Source organism: Seriola dumerili, unplaced genomic scaffold, assembly GCF_002260705.1.
Source record: "Seriola dumerili isolate Sdu_G_001 unplaced genomic scaffold, Sdu_1.0 BDQW01000149.1, whole genome shotgun sequence".
Lineage (NCBI taxonomy): Eukaryota > Metazoa > Chordata > Actinopteri > Carangiformes > Carangidae > Seriola > Seriola dumerili.
The window spans coordinates 7,097,776-7,123,232 of NW_019174404.1; the positions used below are offsets into that span (position 1 = coordinate 7,097,776).

Consider the following 25,457-nt stretch of genomic DNA (forward strand, 5'->3'; position numbering starts at 1 on the left):
CTAGTACAGACTTTCAGACAGTCAGAATTGATCTACAGTTTAAATGATTAATCATCAGAACAGAAATTGGCAAGTATTTTGGTAATCAAAAAAACTTTTTATCTTTATTTGAGGAAAAGTGCCAAAAATTCAATCTGAGATATCAATATTTGCTGGTGGTTGTTGGACAAAACAAACAATTTGAAGACATCATCTTCAGCTCTAGAAAAATGTGATGATGATTTTTCAGTAGTTTCCGTCATTTTATAGACAAACAATCGAGAAAGGATTGGTAGTAGCTGTCCTTAAGTGATCCTCATCCTCCTCTCCCACAGATTGTGCGGACAGACCTGAAGGATCTGCGTGACTTTGACCTGGAGGGAGCTCCGTACGGCTACACCCCGTTTTGCGAGAGCCGCAGGGAGATGGATGGTTATCGCTTCTGGAAGTCTGGCTACTGGGCGAGCCACCTCGCTGGACGCAAATATCACATCAGGTAGACACATTGTGGAAGCTCAGCTGCAGTGTAACAGTCAACTCAGCCCCTGTGTCAACAACGCTTTAAAAGTCTATCACTGTCAAACACGCACACACACATTTTGACTCTTTTTTTCAATCCATTTCTCATACTTTCCTGCATATTTCATGTGTTACCGTTATTTATCCTGTGCAGCGCCTTATATGTGGTCGACCTGAAGAAATTCAGGAAAATAGCAGCAGGAGATCGGCTCAGAGGACAGTACCAGGGGCTCAGCCAAGACCCAAACAGCCTTTCCAACCTGGACCAGGTCTGTGACTGTCCATCTTTTCATTTTAAAGCGCCTTGGAGATCTGATTCTGAACACTAAGACAGTTTTTGTCACCTTGCATTGCAAAGTATCTTACATGGTGTAGTTCATGTTTTATGTAATACAGCTGACATTATCACTAACAGTTTTCCATAGCATAACATTATTAATGACTAATTTAATACCAGTATTCCAGTTTCCAGTAGTTTCCATTCATTTCAGTTTTATGAAACTCCTAAAACTATCACAAAGAACTTCTTGTTGCTTTTGATTTTTTGTCAACGTTGTGACTGTGTGGTTGCTAGAAGGCACTGCAGTGAAAACTTTCCGTTGTGTTCAAAGAAGCTCTGTAATTAGAGATGTGAGAGTTGGTTGTTGAACAGCACCCTCAAAGAAACTACTAAATTCATCTTATATTTTCATAACAAACACTGTTTACTTATTGTTTTTTCTCTTATGGTTATGCTTTTATGACAATATTGTGATTTCAACACTGTTTAGCAGCTGACTTTTTACATGTGGGACTCCCTTATGTCCTTGAACACATCCTTGATTGTGCCTGCATTACCACACGACTGACAACAAACATAAAAGCAGCAGATTGTGACGATGCAGACTGGGAAGTGTTCATTAAACAGATGCTTCTTCCCACGCTTACATGTACATTATTGCCGAACCTTTATGTCATAATGTTAAATGTTTGAAAAAAACAAAATCAGTCATTAATGAATCTACAGCTTTGACGTATAAAATATTAGTTTCTGCCCCTGCCTCTCTCACAGGTCTCGCTTTTCATTGTTTTTTCAGGATCTGCCCAACAACATGATCCACCAGGTGCCCATCAAGTCTCTGCCTCAGGAGTGGCTGTGGTGTGAGACCTGGTGTGACGACAGCTCCAAGAAGAGCGCCAAAACAATAGATCTGGTAACAAAAGTTTGTCTGTATGTGTCTGTATGTGTGTGTATGGTGTGTGTGTGTGTAGACGTCAGGGATAGTAACAGGATAAAGTGCTCAAATAAGAGATGCAGGGAGTGAGATCCAGGGAGGACTGATTGGATTTGTTACATATGCAATGACTCTTAACAGCCACTAGAGGGCAGACAGGCCAATTGTGAGGAAATAATTGACTTACTTTAGAGTAGTATTTGGGTAAATAGTGTTTGATATTCTAAATAAGTGTTACGTCCTTTGTAGAAATAAAATAAAATAATTGCAATAGTAAAGTAATAGTAAGGACAGAAATCATAGTTAATTATTTCATCCAATTCTTTTCATTTTTCCTGATTTCAGTGTAACAACCCCATGACCAAGGAGCCCAAGCTGCAGGCTGCTGTGAGGATCGTGGCCGAGTGGACCGATTATGACCAAGAGATTAAACGTCTGCAGACCAGAGTCCAGGGGGGAGCAAGCCACAAAACAAAGCAGCAGGGCACAGGTACTCAACACTGACAGACACACATGCAGGTTTAATACATGCTCAAGTAGAAATTATGAGAACAAAATTTGTGTGCCAAGTCCATATAAATCAAGTCGATAAATTTTCATCTTCTTCGTCTCTCTGTCAGATGTTCACATAGAGTTGTGAGGATCCTGCTGTGGCTGTGATGAGGCGGTGAACTGGACTCTGTTTAAAGAGTCCGCTTCATGAAGAGAAGTTCCTCTTATGCCTTGGGGACTGCTGAATGACCACAATCAGTGCTAGATGGTTAAAATAATGTTCTGTTTTGTTCTTTTTATATAATGTGTACGATGGGGAATTTTAGTGGTCAGGTGTAAGAGGCTTTTCTGTATGCGTGTGTGTGCAAGTGGTGACTGTGAGAATGTATTTTGTGAAGCGAATCATAAATATGAATTCTATTTTTTCTTTCAGTATAGTTTTTCTTTCCCCTGTAATAGATGTCAGTCTGTAAGTTTGCACTGATTGGGATTCTGGTTCTGGCTGTGGTCGAAGCACAAAGGGAGGTGAACAGAAAAATCTCACTGCTGGTTAACTTGAGTTTCTGACAAACCAAACATCTGGGCCAAATCTTTGTCAGTCAATATGATGACATTAATAAGATTTTTTAATCAACATAGCAAATGAATGCAAAATAAAAGAAAATAATCAAACTGACATACAGTGAACTATGATCCCATGACTTTTTAGTACAGTTTACCTTGAATTATTTCGTAAATAAAATCTAACATTTCTGCCTAGTCCCACTTGAGACATTTAGAAAAAGCATAGTAAGTCTGGAAAATTATTGATACAGCTACATATACATTATTTTGTGCAGTGGTGGAGCCACTGTTCATATTTCTTAAGAATCACCTCAAGCTATAGAAGATGCTTTGTGCCCAATCTAAACTTAACACTTTAAGGGAATGTGATTGGAATTCAGAAATTAATGGTAATGATGTTTACACTCATCATCATCTGGTATTTAGCATAAAATTAAGAACAAAATCAGCAGGCTTGATCGATTCTCCAGTTTCTTGTGGAATATTAATGCCACTGTGACTCTCAGGGAAGGACGTCCGAAGCCTGTGCAGGTTGCAGCGTTACGTATGAATTGGAAGAAAGGGGAGAGGTTGTTATCTGGTTTAGTTTATGGTACTGTAAGGGAAGAGCAGCCATGACATTGAAGTTTGGCTGAAAAATATTTGATTTTCTGTATCTTGGTATCATCCATGGATTTGTCATTAACATCCTGTTTTGGCTGTAAGATATTTTTGTTAAATAAAAATCCCCAATAAAGAAATGGTCCAGAGTATTTTATCCGTTTCGTACGTTACGACTTAGGTTGATTTTTTTTTTTTTTACTTATGAACTCTGTTATTACACCTGAACACCACTTGTTTGAATTGAAAGTTCAAAATGTAGTTAGCAAGCAAACAGAGCAGTTGACAATTTGTGAGTAAGATACCTTGATGTTACCCCCAAAACACAAAACCTGTCACTGGAAGGTTTCAGACTTTTATTGTGATCCATTTGAAAAAATGTTTTACAAAAGGTAACATTCAGTTTTTACACCAATTCTTTAAAAAAATCACTTAAAATAAGGTCTTGATACAACAAATTCAGTTAACTAAGTAATGGCTTCTATAAACAATGTGAAAATAAGATAATATACATGTAAATGAATGCTACAAACATAACAGACAAACAGAGGAAGAGATTACATTAATTAAAATTTAAAAAAAAAAAAAAAAAAAGGAAAAATAACAAACAATGGCATGATTGTTTTCCTTTTGACTTGAGTGACATCTGGCCAGAATTACCAACGGAGCAGTTATTGCAAAACTAATCCCACATCATCTGGTGTCCGACTGGAATGTTCGATGACAAAAATGCCCTTGAGGGCTTGCTGATTTGTTGCATCCGTTTCTCAGTTTTCTTCACATGGCAACACTGGTGCATGTTCTCCTCCTGCAGCCATGTGCAGCTTACATTGACAACGAAAAGCCCTGCAGGAATTCAGAGGTAACCACTCTACTTTTTAAAATCTATGATCACCATCACGTGGCTTTCATTTATATGACACCCAGATCGGCGAAGAAACACAGGAAAACTGAAATACAATGCAAATTTACAACAAAAATATGCAAAAAGAAAGTAAAGTAAAGACGTGTTTTGATGTGGATAAGCACAGCGGACGGTGTGCTCGTGAGGACAGATGAGACATTCTGTTCAGACTGACCAGATGCTGGAAGAAGTTGCCCTTTTTCAGAGCGGCTTGCATCTATTTCCCCCCTCTCAAGGTGGGAAAACAACTTCAGATCAGTAAACAGTGGCACTGACGTCCTTTTCTCTAACCAGCTGAACCTCCTGCTCTGTTTGAAACAGCATGGCAAGACATCAGCGTCACCATCCTGTTGGCTGTCAATGATTGGGCGACAGCTGCTGCAAAGGAAAAGTTTGACATTTCAGGAAAAAAGCTTATTCACTTCCTTGCCAAGAACTAGATGGGAAACAGGGAAAACAGCGAGCCTAGCTCTGTCCAAAGGTAACCAAATCCACCTACCAGCACCTCAAAAGTTCATGAATTAACACGCTGTATTTTGTTTGTTTAAGATATACAAAAACTGAGGTGTAAAAACATCAATCTGCCATTTTTCCAGGAAGGTTATGTACCGGATTATTTCTTAGCTGGAAGCAGTAATGTCCCACACTGGCTGCCTGGCAAGAATAACCCTCCATGAAATGAATCGTTGTTTTTACACGAGTCTTTGTACAGATTAAACAAACATGATACATGTAAACTGATGAGCTTCAGAGGTAATGAGAGGTAGATTCTGTTACCTTTGGACAGAGCCAGGCTGTTTCCCTATCTCCAGTCGTTATGCTAGGCTAAGCTAACCAGCCACTGGTGGTAGCTCCATATTTACTGCACAAACATGAGAGCGCTACCCCTCTTCTCATCTAACTCTGGGCAAGAAAACGAATAAGCGTGTTTTCACCAAAATGACAAACAATTCCTCTAAAAGCAAAAGCATTTGTTCCTGGCAGCAGCAGTGCAACAGTTCAGCGTGGATGTTGCGCAGCTTCAAACAGAGAGCTTGTCAGAACTCTCCAGAGACACAAACTCAATAATCCCAGAGAGGTTCACTACTTCGTTTTCATTCTTCCAAAAACGCCTCCTCATCATTATCTTCTCCATTTTACAAACATTTCTTACAGTTAACATCATCTGCAAAGCTTAAAAAACACATGCACCTCCAGCATTTTATACAAGAGTATGATACAAAATAAGGCATTTCATTGTGTTGAGTATTCATGTTGTGTGTTTTTTTTTTGAGTGTTAATGCATGTTTGTGTGTGTGAGAGTGTGTGTATGTGTGTGTGAGAGTGAGAGAGTGAGTGAGTGTGTTTACGCGTGTACATAGCAACCACATTTTAATGTTTTTTTTTTTGCCGGCCTATAAAAAGACTGCAAAAAACAAACAAAGTCATGATAACTCTTACTTAAAATATATATATTTGTCATATATATTTACGTATATATTCATATGTAAAAAACAAAACAAAAAAAAGGTAAGAGGGGAAGAGAAGAGCCCAAGAGGTCCCTGTGGTAGGCCAGTTCTCAAAAAAGCCAACTCGCCCCATTCACCCCCTCATTCCATGACCTCACCGGGTGCCACAGTGACCAACTGCAAAGGGATCTCCTGATTGGCTACGAGGTCGTGGGTAGTGGCGGTCTGGAGGATGAGCGTGGTTCCGTCCGTAGTGATGACGGCATCGGTGGTGGGCGGAGATGTGGACGAGGGAACCCCGCCTTTTTTATTCTGGTGAGTCTTTATGTGCTTGGCCAGGTGGTCGCTCCGCATAAACCTCTTGGAGCACTCTGTGCACACAAACTTCTTCTCTCCTGTGACATCAAGAAAACAAAAACATCAGACAAGTGTGCAAAACCAGTAGGTTAAACCAGTAACCAGTACGTTTGCCAGTAGAGACAAATAGGCCTACAATTATTTTAAGTATATGAAATTGCTGACATTTCACATCACATCGACTCGAAAGCCACAAAAAAATGTTACTACTGTTACTAACTATGACAGGCAAGAGAAAATATTTAAGGCTTTTTTTTTAAAACTTAGGGCTTTTTAAGGAAACTGAAGTCAATGCTCTTTTAAACTTTTTAAAAACCTGCAGTAAAATTAGAAAAAACATTACCACCCTTTATCTTCTTATTTCTAAACTGAACTCTACACCGCGGCACAGGTACAGCACCAACATTTGAAGACACTGAGCAATAATTTGTGACAAAGAACACAATCATCCCTTGCTTTTTTTCTACAGTAATTCAGGAGAAAACACTGTGTGGACAGTAAAGTGTAAGGACAGTTTGTGTTTATGATTCTCAACTATCATCATTAAGTATAAAGTCAAAAATAATAAATACTTATCAGAGACTAACAGAGGCAAAAACTGACTTAGAATTGCTGATTTAATTCAAGTAACGACAAGGTTATTGCCTATTGTTACTGCCTTCATAAAACTGCCACTTACTTGGCTGTACATCATTCAAAATGTCTCAGCTTTAAGCTTTGGAGCAGCTGCAAGTTTTCATTTTCTCACTTTCGAGATCCTGCTCGACACCTCTTTTCACGGAACATTGTGTAATCAAAAACAATGACATGGACAGCTGCAGACAAAAATCTACTAGGAACATGAAAATATTTCGGTATCCGTTGTTTTAACTGCAAGGTCTAACAACAGGAACATGTCCGAAAAACTAAATTATTCCTTTATGGTTTGTATCATTGGTAAGGAAACAGCGATTCAACGTGTACAAACTTGTCACTCATCCAAGTTGAATGCATGTTCCTGGTTTACCACTGAAAGCTAGCTCCAAGCTCATCCACTTTTCAGACAATAAAACAATTGGAAATAAAAACAGCCAGTACTAAAAATAAACAGGGTTGCCTGTATAACTGTGTTTATAACTGACAAGACTTATGTGGGCTTGGTCTCACCTGTGTGTGTCCTCCTGTGTCTCTGCAGCTCGTCGCTCCTGGTGAACCTCTTTCCGCAGAACATCCAGTTGCAGACGAAGGGTCTCTCCCCGCTGTGCCAGCGCAGGTGAGCTCGGAGATGGGACGTCTTCCCGTAAACCTTCCCGCAGCCGGCGATGTGGCAGATGTGCTGCTTCTTCTTCCCCATGCCTGAACCTCTGTGACACAAAGGGAAAATATGGAATGAGTAGAGGATACAAATACTGGATGATCCAGGTTGACACAAATGGCAAAATGAAACAAAAAAAAAAGAATGCAAGGCCTGAAAATGCTATTTAAAAAGACAAAGGAATGCAAACACTGCCAAATGATAGAAAAAATAATAATCCTACATCCCTGTGCTGATAAAGCATTAGGCAAAAGATTTGCATTTTGTATTTGCATGAATGTTTTTTCATGCAAATATAAATTTGCATGGAAATGTGAATTTTTATTGCCCCATGAACAACCAGTTTAATAACTTAAACAAACAAAAGTTAAACACAAGTTTTGAAACAATAAAAGAATGAAGAAGGATACGCTAATTTGAGGTTTTGAGACATTAAATAGCCACTCCAATGAATAACATCTGGGTGTTATAGTTGTATTGCAGAAATGTGTCATCAAAATGGATTTTATAGTTGTACAAAAATTGGCTATAGCTGAAAAAGCCTGGATAATATGGTGGTAATATAATTTTGTATTACTGTAATTATGATGCTTATTGAAGTTTTAGGATATCCTTCAGTTTTATGACTTTTTTTTTTATCATCGTTGCATATCATTTTTTTTATTATTTTTTTTTTTTTTTAGCGTTTTCCCCACCTTCCTCCAGACTCTTTGCAGTTGGGGCAGGTGCAGGCTACTCTGCGGAGTCTCTTGCCCTCCCCGCTCGGCGTCTCCATGTCCTCGTCTCCCATCTGAACACGCAGGTTGTTAAGGTCGCTGGGGTTCAGCGTGGAGTCTCCGCTCAGCTGCCACTCCTCAGAGTCTGGCTCCTCTTTTATCTGTATACCTGATACAGGGACAAAAGAAGCAGTGCAGATTTATCATGGGTTTCAATGATTAATGATCAGTGATTTAAGATTAGCAAATAAAAATGTGTGTGAAAGTTGAGTATGTACAGGTATCCCATACCAGCTGGACTGTTTGCATCCTCTCCATGTGTGTACTGAACTCCGCTTTGTGTTACAGAGTTGACTGTGACAGTCTGGAGATTGGGCAGGCTGACCTGTCCTGCCTGGCCCAGAGGGAGGGTCTGAACCGGGGCTAAAGTCAACTGTTGTGCCTGACCCTGGCCCTGGGGCAGCTGGAGCCCTTGGAGTGACTGGACACCCTGAACCTAGCAAGAGATCGGATATACTTTAGTAAAACGACAATTTACAGCACAAGAACACTACATAATATTTAAATGACGCCCATAAGGAATTCCTGTAGGCAACTTTACTGCTTTGAAACATGAATAAACTTCCTACACACTTCTTATAGCTTACCTGGAAAGTCTGCCACTGGATCTGTCCTGTAGCCGTTACAGTTTGGGCCTGGATGAGGAAGGTCCCAGGGTTGACCAGCTGCACGCTCTGTAGAGTCTGACCTGCTGCAGTCAGGTCCTGACCTGGAGCCACCTGGGCTACCTGGGCCTGATTGTCCCCAGACAGCTGCAGGATTGGTTGCGAGATAGTAGTGGCATTAGAGGATGACACCTGCAGGATAAAGGGAACAGAAAAAAATAAATTACACTCAAAAGCTGAAAAAGTAGCTTAGTAGCTAAAAAAAGTAGCTGACCTGTCATGACTAGGGCTGGGTATCATTTGATATTTTTTTTATACAAGTATTGATTCCTGAGTTTTAACGCCAATACCAAAACAACATTTACTTTGAGGGATATTATCGTGTTTTTATACCATACCCTTTTTTCATTGAACTAAAAAAAGCACAGGCAGCTGTACAAGAACTTCTCCAAACTAATACTGCCCAAAATTGGAACTAAATTATTTTTGTTTTCAGGTAGAAAACAAGACTAGAAATCTGAGCAAACAGTCAATGACAGCTTTCAGTATCTTTTGGTTTTCAATACTATGTGCTACCAACATATTTGTGACAGTAACAAAAAGTAATGAGGTCAAATATCCAGCCTTATGTCACTATTTATGGCTTTACTGTGGACCAAAGATAGATTTTTCCTGCTCATTGCTTGGATGAAGGATTTTAAAGGCCTCAAGTGGTGAAAGTATCCAAGCAAAATAAACAAAAATTAGGGAATGGTCGGAAAAAATAAAGACAATTTTTGTCATAGAATATATATATCACTTGACAGGGTCCTGACCTCCAGACTGGGAGCCACTGCCTTGCAGCATACAGGCTTGACACATATAACACATGATATGGTGTTAAAGGCACTCACCTGGATTTGCTGCAGGTGGTTGTGGGAGTTGAAGTTCTCTGAGGAGGGATCAGACACGCCTGCAGACACAGCAGTTGCTTGTGTCAGAACTCCAGTGCCATCAATTGTTTCGGGGAGTTGGGAGGAGTTTGAGGAGGAAGTGGTCGTGGTGGTTGACACATAGAGCTCTTGGTTGGCGCCGCTCACCGTCACCAGCGACTGTTTGTTGCCAGCATCCTGACCCTGACTTTCCAGCGTCTGGCCACTCATGATCAGCTGGCCTTCAGCTGTTACCCCAGTTGCAATGGGAACCGTCTGCGCTCCGGTGAGCCCTAGTGACTCTAGATCCACACTGTTTATTGGGACGAATGTTATGTTGCTAGGGAGCCCTACAGGTACTGTGCTGGTGTATGCTGTACCCCCAGCCAGCGGGACACCTTGGATTGACTGTACTTGCCCCGCCTGTGTCAGGAGGTCTGTGGTCGCCGTCGTGGCACAACTGATCCCGATGCTGCCCTGGCTGCCATCTTGGAGTAGCTGGATCTGCCCCGTGCCATCATCCAACCCCTGTGTTGGGAATCCTGCAAGTGTCCCATCTGCATTTTGGATTTGGGGAATGACCTGGACAAAGGAGTGGCAGTTTTAAGCAAGTTCACCACCTGAACAAAACACCTACCGTATCTTAAACATGTCTCTTTCTCCTTTTACCTGATACTGGATGCCTGACACTCCATTGGCTGTAGCCTCATTCCCAGATGCAGTAACATAAATGGGTTGGCTGGGAAGACTCCCAATTGGAAGCACATACTGCCCGTTGGACGTGACAATTCCCGAGTTTGGAATGTGAACAACTCCCTGGTCTTCTTTCCCAGTTGAGACAGGAGTTAATACCTCCCATCGGTCTGAACCTGTCAGCTGAATGGCTGACATATCTGTTGTCTGGGAGTAAAATTAACACTGATTAGCAAAGAGAGATTACACTTCTACAAGAAGACAGTGATTCATCTCAGCTTCAGATTAGATCACAGGAAAAGGGAGGCAGGCAGGCCTGCTATTGTCTGAAAATCAGTTATGGTTGCAGATACTATGCTGAAACATCAAATATAGAGTAAATCATAGGCAGTGGGTGATCACGCAGTATAGACGATAAACCAAGCACAAGCTGTATGCAACCACCAACACGCAGAGTGAAGATAACAGGCTCAGAAATGGTCGAGAGCAAGGTGTGGGGGATGGGTGGCTATTACAACACAATTGAACGCTACTGTTTTGATTATGGACGCTATCCCTGCCACATTAGCACAGCCTTGCATCCTCCAAGCCCAAGGTACACCGGCTATCTTCCAGCGAGCCGACCCAAGTGACTGACTTCAGTGTCCTACCCACTATGGGCGGGTTTTACAGGGGTAAAGTGGGTGGCCGTTATTGAGGGGAACACAGGAAGTGTACGGCTTTCACCCCATGCCATCAAAATTTTAAAACGTGTGAACTTCATGCTCTCAAAAACACAACCAGCAATCGAAAGCGAGCGAGAAAGACGAGCTAGAAAATGTCGGATACCTGTGTTTCCGCTGCGCCGCCGGGTTGCAGAAACTCGCTTTGACTGCTGTCCACGTCCGCGGACGCCATTTCTCCTTGTTTCAGAGGCTGCTCTAGCGCTAGCAGGGAGAGAGGGGGAAACTCAGCAAAACTCTGTAATCTTCAACTCCTGCCTGCCAGAAAAGCCCGCAAAGCATCCCCACTCTCCAGTCCAAAAGGAGCTGACTGCGAAATTCAACTTTGCAGCGGAGAATCTGGGGCGATTCCGGCCCAGATTGACTGTTTACTTTGTCAACTCCGTGGCTAGCCTGCTAGCTCAGTTAGCTAACCATATCTAGCCAGTTAGCAGCAGAGCAAAAGATAAAAAGACGCAGCTTGTTTCGCTGTTTTCTGCACAAACTCACCGATTAGTTGCACGCTTCGATGCGCTAAATGTTTACGTACCAGTCATAGCGTGAATGGTAGTAAGCGGGAGGATTATCTGATCAACTAAACTCCGAACATGATTGTTTTATCAAAGGCGGGCTAGTGTTGATCGGTGAATTCGGGTCGATTTTTTTTCTATTTTGATTGACGGTGCGGGAAACACAAAAAGGTGGGACCAACACGCTTGACCGTCCAATTTGCATCACATTACAGGACGTCCCGCCCTTCTTCTCTGATGCGATTGGCTGAGCGTGAGTCACGGCTAGACGTCAGTGGCTAACCGGAGTGTCAATCATTCTTTTTATAGGACGTGTGTTTCCTGTTTGTTGTTGAGAGAGACGAGAGGAGGAATGCAGTTGTTGGGAATCAGAGCAGAGGTACTTGGAAAACGGCGATGTCTATGTCGAAAGTACACACTTTACTTTACCATTTAATGCCAAATAAAGTTATTCATCCTGCTCTGTCGTTGTTATTTGTATACAGTGGGGTTTCTTGGTGCCATAACACTTCAGTTTTTAAAGTTTGGTTCACTTTATATTCGGCAGCTGGCCTACATTATACTACAATCAAAAAATATTACAGCCCTTTACTAAGTTACAGCTAGTTGCAACAGTTTATTTCGTGTCCTTATTGCCACATAACCCAAAAGTTCCTTGCAAATCTCAAAGTTACTTCATCAGCACTAATTTTGTCTGATCTGATGGTATTTACAAGCGAAAAATCAAAGATAGTTTTTCATTTGTCGTTTTGAGGATAATGCTATGAGAATACTGTGTCACAATATGATGTGAAACTATAAATTACCAATTTATAACATGAATTTAATTTTAAATTAACATTCAAAATAAAATCTTCACTTAATGGTTCACTTACCCTTGTTCTTTTGATCATTAGCTTCTATCCACAGTTGCCGTTTGCTCACAATACAAATTTTGAACAGCTATGGTTCTATGAACACATCCAACAAACTTAATGTGTGTTCATGATGAAGACAATGTAAGACAGTTGAAAGTAATCCAGTAAATAGTAGTAGTAAGTAGTTGTTGAGAGGATGTGGGAGCAAGGCCAGCACTAGGCATAAGCGAACTAAGCTGCTTAGGGCCCCTATATATATATATATTTGTGACTTTTAAGACTTTTAAGGCCTTAGTATACTATGTTGTTTTTAATGACTTTTTATGACTTACTATACTATGACATTTTTATGACTTTTAAGTCCTTATTATACTGTCGTTTTCATGACTCAGCGACTCCCCTCTAACCTGCCTACTCAGACTAACCTAAACCAAAACGAAAGCAATAACTAAACTACCTGTAATCTCTAACCCCACACCTAACATAAGAAACCTGGGAAGAGATTCCCCTCCCAGCCTGGTCCCGGTTCTATGATGTTTTTATAACTTTTCATGCCGTACTATTCTATGTTGTATTTATGACTTTTTAGGCCTTACTATGCTATGGCATTTTTAGCACTTTTCAGGCTTTACTATACTATTACATTTTTATGCCTTACTTTTTAATGTTGTTTTTATGACTTTTTTTGCCTTATGACTTTTTAGGCCTTACTATACTATGTCGCATTCATGACTTTTTATGCCTTACTGTAATATGACTTTTTTAAGACCTTTTTTGCCTTTTGACTTTTTATGCCTTACTGTAGTATGACGTTTTTATGACTTTTTTCCCTCATGACTTTTTAGGCCTTACTATACTATGACATTTTTATGACTTTTTTTGCCTTACTTTACTATGTCATTTTTATGACTTTTTATGCTTTACTGTAATATGACTTTTTTATATCTTTTTATGCCTTTCTTTTGCCTTTCTATACTATGACGTTTTTATGACTTACTATACTATGTTGTGTTAATGGCTTTTTTTGTCTTACTGTAATATGACTTTTTTTTACGACTTTTTTTGCCTTACTATACTATGAAGTTTTTATTACTACTTTTTAGGCCTAACTATCCAATGACGTTTTTATGACTTTTTTTGCCTTATGACTTTTTAGGCATTACTATACTATACTTTACAATACTATGTCGTATTCATGACTTTTTATGCCTTACTATACCATGCCATTTTTGACTTATTATGCCTTACTGTAATTACTTTTTAAGACTTATTTTGCCTTATGACTTTTTTTTTGCCTTACTATACTATGTAGTTTTTATGACTTTTTATGCTTTACTGTAATATGACGCTTTTATATCTTTTTATGCCTTACTATACTATGACGTTTTTATGACTTTTTTTGCGTTATGACTTTTTAGGACTTACTATACTATGACATTTTTATGACTTTTTTTTGCCTTACTATACTATGACGTTTTTATGACTTTTTTTGCGTTATGACTTTTTAGGACTTACTATACTATGACATTTTTATGACTTTTTTTTGCCTTACTATACTATGACGTTTTTATGACTTTTTTTTGCCTTACTATACTATGACGTTTTTATGACTTTTTATACCTTACTGTCATATGATTTTTTTAAGACTTTTTTTGCCTTATGACTTTTTTGCCATACTATACTATGATGTTTTCAACTTTTTATACCTGACTTTTTTAACACTTTTTTTGCCTTACTGTAATATGACGTTTTTATGACTATTTTTGCTTTATGACTTTTTAGGCCTTACTATACTATGACATTTTTATGACTTTTTTTGCCTTACTATACTATGTTGTATTCATGACTTTTTATGCCTTACTATACTATGATGCTTTTATGACTTTTTATACCTTACTGTAATATGACTTTTTTAAGACCTTTTTTGCCTTTTGACTTTTTATGCCTTACTATACTATGACATTTTTATGACTTTTTACGCCTTGCTATACTATGTCGTTTTTATGACTTTTTATGCCTTACTGTAATATGACATTTTTTTTACTTTTTTTGCCTTTTGACTTTTTATGCCTTACTATACTATGATGTTTTTATGACTTTTTATACCTTACTGTAATATGACTTTTTTAACACTTTTTTTGCCTTACTGTAATATGACTTTTTTAAGACCTTTTTTGCCTTTTGACTTTTTATGCCTTACTATAGTATGACATTTTAATGACGTTTTTCCCTCATGACTTTTTAGGCCTTACTATACTATGACGTTTTTATGACTTTTTTTGCCTTATGACTTTTTAGGCCTTACTATACTATGACATTTTTCTGACTTTTTTTGCCTTACTATACTATGTCTTATTCATGACTTTTTATGCCTTATTGTCATATGACGTTTTTATGACTTTATGCCTTACTGGTATATGACTTTTTTTTTGCCTTACTATAGTATGTCATATTCATGACTTTTTATGCCTTACTATACTATGATGTTTTTATGACTTTTTATATCTTACTGTAGTATGACTTTTTTAACACTTTTTTTGCCATACTATACTATGACGTTTTTATGACTTTTTATGCCTTACTGTAATATGACTTTTTTAAGACCTTTTTTGCCTTTTGACTTTTTATGCCTTACTATACTATGACGTTTTTATGACTTTTTACGCCTTACTATACTATGTCATTTTTATGACTTTTTATGCTTTACTGGAATATGACTTTTTTAAGACTTTTTTTGCCTTTTGACTTTTTATGTCTTACTATACTATGACGTTTTTATGACTTTTTATACCTTACTGTCATATGACATTTTTAGGACTTTTTTTGCCTGATGACTTTTTGGCCATACTATACTATGATGTTTTTATGACTTTTTATACCTTACTGTCATATGACATTTTTAGGACTTTCTTTGCCTGATGACTTTTTGGCCATACTATACTATGATGTTTTTATGACTTTTTATACCTTACTGTCATATGACATTTTTAGGACTTTCTTTGCCTGATGACTTTTTGGCCATACTATACTATGATGTTTTTATGACTTTTTATACCTTACTGTCATATGACATTTTTAGGACTTTCTTTGCCTGATGACTTTTTGGCCATACTATACTATGATGTTTTTATGACTTTTTATACCTTACTGTCATATGACATTTTTAGGACTTTCTTTGCCTGATGACTTTTTGGCCATACTATACTATGATGTTTTTATGACTTTTTATACCTTACTGTCATATGACATTTTTAGGACTTTCTTTGCCTGATGACTTTTTGGCCATACTATACTATGATGTTTTTATGACTTTTTATACCTTACTGTCATATGACATTTTTAGGACTTTCTTTGCCTGATGACTTTTTGGCCATACTATACTATGATGTTTTTATGACTTTTTATACCTTACTGTCATATGACATTTTTAGGACTTTCTTTGCCTGATGACTTTTTGGCCATACTATACTATGATGTTTTTATGACTTTTTATACCTTACTGTCATATGACATTTTTAGGACTTTCTTTGCCTGATGACTTTTTGGCCATACTATACTATGATGTTTTTATGACTTTTTATACCTTACTGTCATATGACATTTTTAGGACTTTCTTTGCCTGATGACTTTTTGGCCATACTATACTATGATGTTTTTATGACTTTTTATACCTTACTGTCATATGACATTTTTAGGACTTTCTTTGCCTGATGACTTTTTGGCCATACTATACTATGATGTTTTTATGACTTTTTATACCTTACTGTCATATGACATTTTTAGGACTTTCTTTGCCTGATGACTTTTTGGCCATACTATACTATGATGTTTTTATGACTTTTTATACCTTACTGTCATATGACATTTTTAGGACTTTCTTTGCCTGATGACTTTTTGGCCATACTATACTATGATGTTTTTATGACTTTTTATACCTTACTGTCATATGACATTTTTAGGACTTTCTTTGCCTGATGACTTTTTGGCCATACTATACTATGATGTTTTTATGACTTTTTATACCTTACTGTCATATGACATTTTTAGGACTTTCTTTGCCTGATGACTTTTTGGCCATACTATACTATGATGTTTTTATGACTTTTTATACCTTACTGTCATATGACATTTTTAGGACTTTCTTTGCCTGATGACTTTTTGGCCATACTATACTATGATGTTTTTATGACTTTTTATACCTTACTGTCATATGACATTTTTAGGACTTTCTTTGCCTGATGACTTTTTGGCCATACTATACTATGATGTTTTTATGACTTTTTATACCTTACTGTCATATGACATTTTTAGGACTTTCTTTGCCTGATGACTTTTTGGCCATACTATACTATGATGTTTTTATGACTTTTTATACCTTACTGTCATATGACATTTTTAGGACTTTCTTTGCCTGATGACTTTTTGGCCATACTATACTATGATGTTTTTATGACTTTTTATACCTTACTGTCATATGACATTTTTAGGACTTTCTTTGCCTGATGACTTTTTGGCCATACTATACTATGATGTTTTTATGACTTTTTATACCTTACTGTCATATGACATTTTTAGGACTTTCTTTGCCTGATGACTTTTTGGCCATACTATACTATGATGTTTTTATGACTTTTTATACCTTACTGTCATATGACATTTTTAGGACTTTCTTTGCCTGATGACTTTTTGGCCATACTATACTATGATGTTTTTATGACTTTTTATACCTTACTGTCATATGACATTTTTAGGACTTTCTTTGCCTGATGACTTTTTGGCCATACTATACTATGATGTTTTTATGACTTTTTATACCTTACTGTCATATGACATTTTTAGGACTTTCTTTGCCTGATGACTTTTTGGCCATACTATACTATGATGTTTTTATGACTTTTTATACCTTACTGTCATATGACATTTTTAGGACTTTCTTTGCCTGATGACTTTTTGGCCATACTATACTATGATGTTTTTATGACTTTTTATACCTTACTGTCATATGACATTTTTAGGACTTTCTTTGCCTGATGACTTTTTGGCCATACTATACTATGATGTTTTTATGACTTTTTATACCTTACTGTCATATGACATTTTTAGGACTTTCTTTGCCTGATGACTTTTTGGCCATACTATACTATGATGTTTTTATGACTTTTTATACCTTACTGTCATATGACATTTTTAGGACTTTTTACGCCTTATTATACTATGTCGTTTTTATGACTTTTTATGCTTTACTGTAATATGACTTTTTTTAAGACTTTTTTTCCCTACTCTACCATGACGTTTTTATGACTTTTTATGCCTTACTGTAATATGACTTTTTTTGCCTTTTGACTTTTTATGCCTTACTATACTATGGTTTTTATGACTTTTTTTGCCTCATGACTTTTTAGGCCTTACTATACTATGACATTTTTCTGACTTTTTAGGCCTTACTATACTATGACATTTTTATGCCTATGTCGTTTTTATATCTAAATATACTATTAAGTGTTTGACTTTTTTTGCCTTATTATACTATGTCGTTTTTGACTTTTCAGACCTTACTATGTACTATGTTGTTTTTATGACTGGTTTATATTACTTTTTAGACCTTACTATATTATGTCGTATTTATGACTTTTTATAAGGAGATTCAACACATGTACCTACTGTATATTAAATTTACTGTTCTGAATGTAAATTCAGATCTTATATGCTGGCGGGGTGGCAGGGTTGTTGCATCCTTGAGACCGAAACTACACCTTTGGCCAAATCTAATTCTGTTAAAGGCTGTGATACCAGGTTAAAAATGAATTAGACATTTTTCTGTCAACAAAGACAGAAAAAACAAGTTGAAATATAATGAATTTCCTTTTTTTTTCCTGCTTCAACGTTTTGTGATTGCTTTAGACAGTTTCGAATAGTTAAATAACACCTTTACTTATTGCTTATTATTGCATCATTTAAAAGGCAACCTCAGTTATTAAATTTACAATTCTACAATATCTTGTTTCAATTGTATCAAGTTATTAATTGTAAAAGCCTAAAATTACACTCTAGGGTCCATATTCCTGCACATTACAGTGTACCTAATTTCTTTATGTTGCAACTTTAGCCTTTAACATGGATAGAAATTAGAAATACACAAAGCAATGACAGGTTTCTCTCCTTTTATTGACACATGCAGATTGATGAGGATGACATTTATTAGACATAGCTCCCTTTAACATCTTCCTCCTATGTACCTCGATTTAGTTCTATGTCCACACTTTGGCAAAATGTTTGGTAAGGGGACAGTCAGTATTCTCAAAAATAAAGACACTCACACTTTGGAGGGCAGTGAGGAGAAGTGAAACCTGATATATTTTGAAGCTGTACAGTCCAGATGATGCACAGAGCACTCCTGTAGCTGTCCGGATTCACAATGAAGCATTGTCTCATTACGCAGGGTAGAGATCTTAATGTGAGGAGTCTGTTTTTTTTTTGTTTTTTGTTTTTTACAAGCCCAAACTTAAGTCAATAAAAGCAGTGTGTATAACAACATTCTTTGTTCAGGCATCTGATCAGGCACCATCAGGGATGCCTGCTTTGCTCTTTCTAAAATAACAATAACCCTCCTGCTCAGATTACAGCACAGTACTAGCCTGGAGTTAAACACAGTGATGGCTTTCACGCTCTCTTAAAAGTAAACACACTGCCAGTCAAATGATTATAGACACTGTATATTTTAGCATTTCTCAATAGGTTTTAGGCCTTATGACTTTGTTGTTAATAGCATAAAATTAATAAAGTTTAACTAAGCAAAATGTAAGAAGGAACTGAGAAAAGTTCATGTCTTTTGATTTTAGGCAAAAGACCAAGCCAGGAGCCATGAAGCTTTTATTAACTATAATGAGGCACCTGTAGCAGACTGCTGTATCATACTCTAATTCATGCCAACACTGTTTACATGTTTTAAAGATACAGAAGCCGGTTAATGATCCAGCACACCTGCCTTTAATAAAACACTAATTAAGAGACTCATTGGGGATCTCAGAGCTTGCCAATTAATCAGCAGTCATTATGGATGTAAGTGTCAATTAATGACTGCAGAGATAAACTCTTATTACACAGGGGAATGAAACTTTGTCTAAAGATAAATTGGGGGAAAAAAGACAAATTAAACCTTTTAAGTGTCTTTGAGCATCTAGAAAACAGGACAATCCCTGCTGTGTACAGTGCTTTCATCAATTACAAGAGTATGCAGTTTGAATTCTGTTACAGGTTCCCGATTAGACAATATCCACTAAAAATCAAAAGGTATATATTTTTCATTACAGTCACACCTCTTCTTGACTGTGAGTGTGTTCAACAATGTTTGACTGGCAGTGCAGTTGGTACCATTTCAAAATTTGTTCATATTCTTAAATATAGGAATGTATGGTGTGTTTGTATAGAATTCATATTATACAGAATCATTTTGATAGATTCTGCTCCAGACCAGGCCAGGTGAGTAAATATCTCTGGTCGACCAGGCTGCATGTTGATCCTCTGAAATGAAGAGAGAAGTATGAAAGCCAGCAGACAGTGTAGCTCTCAGGGGCCGGACTGAACAGTATTCTGAGTTCTCCCTCTGGTGATTGCATGGTCTCATTTCTTTTTAGGGGCATTTGGTGTGTTGAATTTGAAAAAGATAATGTCCCCATCCTCCACGATGTAGTTCCTGCCCTGTTGCCTGTATTTCCCAGCAGCCTGAGAAAGGGGATGAAGATGAGAGGGGAAAAATTTAAAGCCAATTCAAATGACATTTCTCAGAAAATCAACATATATATATATAGACAGAAGATCAACATTGTGGCAGTTCTAGCTTATAATTAGGCTCTATACAAATACACACCTTGACTGCATTTTCACTGCCCTCCTCTTTGAAGTCACTGTATTTCATCACCTCGGCCATGATAAAGCCTTTCTCAAAGTCAGTGTGGATCTTTCCTGCAGCTTGAGGAGCCTTGGAACCTTTCTGTTGAAGCAAAACAGAACAGAAAATCTCAAAAACATGACTGCAAACATATCAACACACTACCACTTCTTGAAGACCTTTATCGTAGATAGGTAGAGTAATAATGAATTTCTTATCTATTAAATGTGTAATATTCACATTTAATTATGTTGGCACTTACTATATGAGATATATTGATACAAGTCCCCTTATTTAGCATGTATAAGTATTAATTATTATAAAGTATTTTTCAACAATTATTACTTCTCCAAAGAATATACATATTTCATATTATTACAACTGTGTTTTACTTTATTATCATTCATTATCTGTTTATACAGCAGCCTCCACATATGGGTGTCCACAGGAGGAGATGAAGTTGTTGACAAATACATTAGTAAACACTTATAGTATGTTATAAACACACTATAATGTAGTTACAGTTTATTTAATGTTATATACTGCTTATGAACGCTAAATAGTGGGCTTAAAGTAAAGAGTTGCCTAAATAGCTAATAAAAATGTGAACTTAGTTTTCAAAAAATATATTAAAATGACACATTTTAAATAACAATAGAGAGGTTTTTAAAATAAATCCATTAGTCGAGCAGTTAATCCACGAGGAACGAAGATAATAATGAACTGTGAAGAAGAGTTATTCATGTCACAACACTCACCCTGACGGTCCACGCTCGCACCTCATCTGGTCCTGCTGTGAAGAAGTATTCCAGCTGCAGTGCTGAATAGCCGGTCTTTATTATTTTGGTCAGAACACTTAAAAAAAAATTTAAAAAAAAGAGAGAGAAAGAGAACCAAAGATGATTATCCATGATGGAGCAGTTCAAGCAAAAATGTATCTTTGCAAGGTACATTCAGCAATTAAAGCCCCAAATCTGTAGTTTATTTAATCAAATACAGTTCAGTTCTTTTAACAATTGCATGAGTATTTAATCATCTCATTTTATGCTTAACAGATTTACACAATAAAGATTTATTCAGTTATTCAGTGTTTTCATTTGATTCAAAGGCCTTCTGAACTGCAAACACTTGGACCTGCCATTTATGATGGCATGTAAATTTGGCAAGCCCCAGGTATTAGGTATACCAGTTCTCTGGAAAGTCTTCATTAATAGAGCTCACTATGAATCTCCTGCTGTGACATGTCAAAATGTTTACTGTGAAAAAAAGGCCTACTGATTTATGCAGTGGACTCAAAATAATATTTACCTGTCAGCAGTAACAATCCCATTACACTGAATGTGAGGCACTGTCAGATATTTAGAAGTTGGTTTACTTCAGTTTATTCAAAAGAATTTGATATACTTGGCTTTAGTGCTGATCAATTTTACAATGGACAGAAAATCAATTCATTATAATTTTGATAATGTATCTATCATTTAAGAAATTTATCACGTAATTCGCTTCTTTAATATTTCCTGGTTGTATGTGAGGATTTGCTGCTTTTATGTACTTGTAAAAACAACTATCATTGTATTTCAGGCTACTGAACCATCAGATGAAAAAACCAATGAGAACACATTACTTTGGGCTCTGGAAAATGATGAAGAGCATTTCTCACCATTTTATAGACTGAATATTTCATCATAAAAGTAAAAACAAGACTAATCAATAATAATCTGAACCTGATCAAATAGATTCCTGCCACATTATGGGTGTGTATGGCTCACCTCTGTGTCTTCATTTCCTCGCAGTACTTATTCCTCTCCTCTTCATCTTCCATGTCCAGCAGCTTGGACTCCAGAGCTCCACTCAGGGGAATGACCAGAGCACCAGGATCATGAGCATCTATCCACTCCTTGATTTTTACCAACCTTTTTTTTTTTTTTTATAGAAAACAAGCGTGTCAGCTTTTCTGAATGCTCAACTGCAGTTAAATACACGAACAAATAATGTATGGGACATAAAGTTGCAAAGGATAATAATAGCAAGTGAAAAAAAAACCTACCACTTGTTCTTTTTTCTGATGTAATCTTTCTCCGAGAGATTCACCAGGTAGATCATGGGCTTGGATGTCAGAAACAGGTATTTGTTCAACACCTCAATCTGTGGAGAGAAATTAAAAACATATAAATCATGAGTTTGAAAATAGTTTAGTTCTCAGAAAGCCTTTTCAGATATTTTGTCAGGAAATCCTGCTGCTCAGATAATGTGCATCTTACCCCTGATTTGATGTGAAAATTACACCAATCACTGGGTTTGCATTTAAATGTGTGCATTAAAAATCAAATGACAGAAAATGGCAGGACTTTGTCAAAAAGAAAAAACAGATACATATTACTAGATGCAATAAGGCAAAAAAAACAAACACCTTTTCCAATTATTAATATAAACTGAAAATGCATTGTGTTTGATCCATACAGAGGCCCAGTAATAAATTACATTTCTGCACACATTGTAGGCACACTAGCCACAACAAGATTAGACACAAATATATTTAAGCACACCGACACACACACTCTACCTCTTTGTCATTCCAGTCATGGTAGAATCTGACGTGTTTCTTCTCGTCCACCACCCAGTTCTTTACCTTCAATATGATATCCTGAAGCAAGAAGCAGCAGGTAAGGTTGATGACAGATTGTGATTTCCTATTACCTTCCCAATGATGACACAAATGTGAAACAGGACAACAGATGTGCTCCCACCAACACACTTTACTTACATATTCAGGTTTGAGTTTTTTGTCCCCTCCTCTCACTGCGGTTTTCTCCAGTTTGTCAATAATTGGAGCGATCATTTCCTCATCTTTTAGTCGCAGCTCCTCGTGGATGATTTCGATGTCCCTCACTGGGTCAACGTTACCCTCCACGTGGATAATATCCTCATCATCAAAAGCACCTAAAACACACAAGCATTGATGGATGTTATAAATATTTACACATGTTGAAAACAGAGGGCCTTTATTGGTGTTATAGGTCAATTTCACTCATTAACAAAATCTACTTTGTTATTTCCACACCCTGAACAGTTGAGTCAGTATTTACGAACAAGGAAGCCTTTCCTTAAGCTATAAATTGATGAAACTCATGAACAATGAATGGGATACTGATTTTTGTTGACCTCTGAGATTTCAGTTGGGCTAGGTAAAACCTATATTCTAGAAATGCTACCATATAAACTTCATATTGGTCTGAAAAAAATCAATTTAGCACCTCTCCCAGCCTCTGACTTGACATGCCAGGCTGATCAGAAATGAAAAAGGCTTTTAAATCTAATGTCTAGCTTCAGGAAAAAGTAGGGCTGGATATTGTTTGAAATTTTTTTAAGGTTCCTGCATCAATACCAACTACTACATTTTATGAATACATCCACAACCCCTTTTTTAATATTTAACAAAAGAAGCCAAAGTTGTTAAATGCTAAACCTTGTCAACAAACAAGAGGCCATACACAAATAAAATTGTCTAAAATTTTAACATTTTATTTAAATCAGGAACTATCTGATCAAAGAACAAGTTAACTAAATAACAAATTTAACCTGACATTCAAAGCCAACCCTCCATATTTGACAATTTAATAAACTGTGCTATTGACACACTGCAGTCAGTCAAGATGGGCCTTGTTCCCTTTTAAAAAATGCAGCAATGACTCTAACTCGCCCTCCTAACACCTGTCCACTGAACTCAGTTGTTGCTACACAGCAGCTGCAGCGGGCAATAGTAATGACAACTCACGGGTCATGTGGAAGATGCCGTCGCAAGCACTGATGTGGGAGAGGAAGGCATTTCCAAGTCCCTGTCCTGAGTGAGCTCCCTTCACCAGACCAGCAATGTCCACAACATTGAGGAAGGCAGGAACCTTACTAGAGATGCAAAAAAAAAAAACAAAAAAGAATACAGAAAAGGAGGGATAGTCAGTGATATGGCATAATGTGACACAGATCACACTCGCAACATACTGTCTCTATAGCTTCATCCCACCATATGATTCTCCTCTTCTACTGAGATTTTTAAGAATCTTAAAATGCACATTTACTTGTTAGGCTTTGTTTCTTGTTAGACCCGCTCAGGTATTTATGCTTGCCTCCATTGGTCTGTGTTGCCTCTATGTGCATTGTATGACTTTGTAATGACAATGGTAGGTGATGATGATAACGCTAATAATAATAATTATAACAGCAATATTAATATCTACCAATGTATTAATAAAATATTATACTTTTTCTTCTATTGTGTTTTGTTTCCTTTCATTTGTTGCTTTCCTGTGTGTGTGTTGTAAATGACTTTGATGTTGTGTCTTGAGTGCTGTATAAATAATAAAGTTGAGTTGAGTTGAGTCATGACTCATGACACACACCTGGCTGGTTTGTGGTACTGGCAGAGGAAATCAAAGCGCTCATCAGGAACAGGTACCCTGCTCTCATTTGGGTCAATTGTGCAGAATGGGAAGTTCTCTGCAGCAGCTTGGCTTTTGGTCAGCACGTTGAAAAATGTGGATTTCCTGCAGAGGAGAGTGAGGAGAGGGTCGAGTGTATTGCAAAAATCAGCCCTGAATGATGAGCTGAACATTTGTTTATATCCTAACATCCACGTTGCCAGTAACATGTACATACCCAACATTAGGTAATCCCACGATTCCAATTTTCAAGGATGTGCCAAATCGTCCAATTAATGGAGCCTGTTTTGGTGCTTCTCCCTTTTTTGGGGGCATCTGCAAGAGTTAGAACAAGTTCGTTGACACCATTGTCAAAATAACCTTCCCGGGGCATGCTTATCTGTACCAACACCAGCCTGGGTTTTTAGTCAGTAGGTAGCTCCACTAAAAACGTGTAGTCATATGCTCATTCAAATACAGCACGCTAACGTTAGCTAGAAGCTAATTGGAACCACTCCCAGCTGTTAGCCATAATATCTCACTGAACATAGAGTCCTGTCTGCCTTTCCCACTCATTACAAACACCCGAAAGCTATTCAGCTGAGGGACATCCTCATTTAGTACCTTTATATCTGTCCTTCGCCTTTGGGCTACGTTGAGTTCACGGTTCAGACTTCTGCTCACACCGGCCACTCCACTGAAAAGACAAG

General features: G+C 37.4%; 3 protein-coding genes across 5 annotated transcripts in view; 1 reads left to right on the forward strand and 2 right to left on the reverse strand.

The window, feature by feature from the left end:
* Positions 1 to 3,503, forward strand: part of uggt1 (UDP-glucose glycoprotein glucosyltransferase 1) — a 30,038-nt gene extending 26,535 nt beyond the window's left edge. Inside the window, exons 36-40 of the mRNA XM_022750502.1 lie at positions 315 to 475; positions 653 to 767; positions 1,575 to 1,691; positions 2,058 to 2,202; positions 2,333 to 3,503. Coding sequence (XP_022606223.1) covers positions 315 to 475; positions 653 to 767; positions 1,575 to 1,691; positions 2,058 to 2,202; positions 2,333 to 2,352 — 558 coding nt within the window. The 3' untranslated portion in view covers positions 2,353 to 3,503. The remainder of the gene's footprint in view (positions 1 to 314; positions 476 to 652; positions 768 to 1,574; positions 1,692 to 2,057; positions 2,203 to 2,332) is intronic.
* A 2,242-nt stretch (positions 3,504 to 5,745) lies between these two features.
* Positions 5,746 to 11,977, reverse strand: LOC111225924 (transcription factor Sp3-like). 3 transcript variants are annotated; one of them, XM_022750975.1, is made up of 9 exons: positions 11,568 to 11,977; positions 11,185 to 11,282; positions 10,333 to 10,563; positions 9,646 to 10,245; positions 8,735 to 8,944; positions 8,379 to 8,583; positions 8,067 to 8,256; positions 7,224 to 7,420; positions 5,746 to 6,115 (listed from the first exon to the last, which is right to left on the reverse strand). In XM_022750975.1, the coding sequence occupies exons 2-9, from the start codon at positions 11,251 to 11,253 to the stop codon at positions 5,862 to 5,864; spliced, it is 1,956 nt and encodes a 651-aa protein (XP_022606696.1). In that variant the 5' UTR covers positions 11,254 to 11,282; positions 11,568 to 11,977; the 3' UTR covers positions 5,746 to 5,861. The 3 variants fall into 3 exon arrangements, with proteins under 3 accessions (XP_022606696.1, XP_022606697.1, XP_022606693.1); XM_022750976.1 differs by lacking the exon at positions 11,185 to 11,282; XM_022750972.1 differs by having other exon boundaries at positions 11,185 to 11,977.
* A 6,611-nt stretch (positions 11,978 to 18,588) lies between these two features.
* LOC111226110 (obg-like ATPase 1) lies at positions 18,589 to 25,457 on the reverse strand. Its single transcript, XM_022751202.1, has 11 exons — positions 25,372 to 25,457; positions 24,986 to 25,083; positions 24,730 to 24,873; positions 24,108 to 24,235; positions 23,097 to 23,272; positions 22,896 to 22,976; positions 22,380 to 22,477; positions 22,102 to 22,245; positions 21,091 to 21,187; positions 20,312 to 20,434; positions 18,589 to 20,166 (listed from the first exon to the last, which is right to left on the reverse strand). The coding sequence occupies exons 2-11, from the start codon at positions 25,081 to 25,083 to the stop codon at positions 20,065 to 20,067; spliced, it is 1,191 nt and encodes a 396-aa protein (XP_022606923.1). The 5' UTR covers positions 25,372 to 25,457; the 3' UTR covers positions 18,589 to 20,064.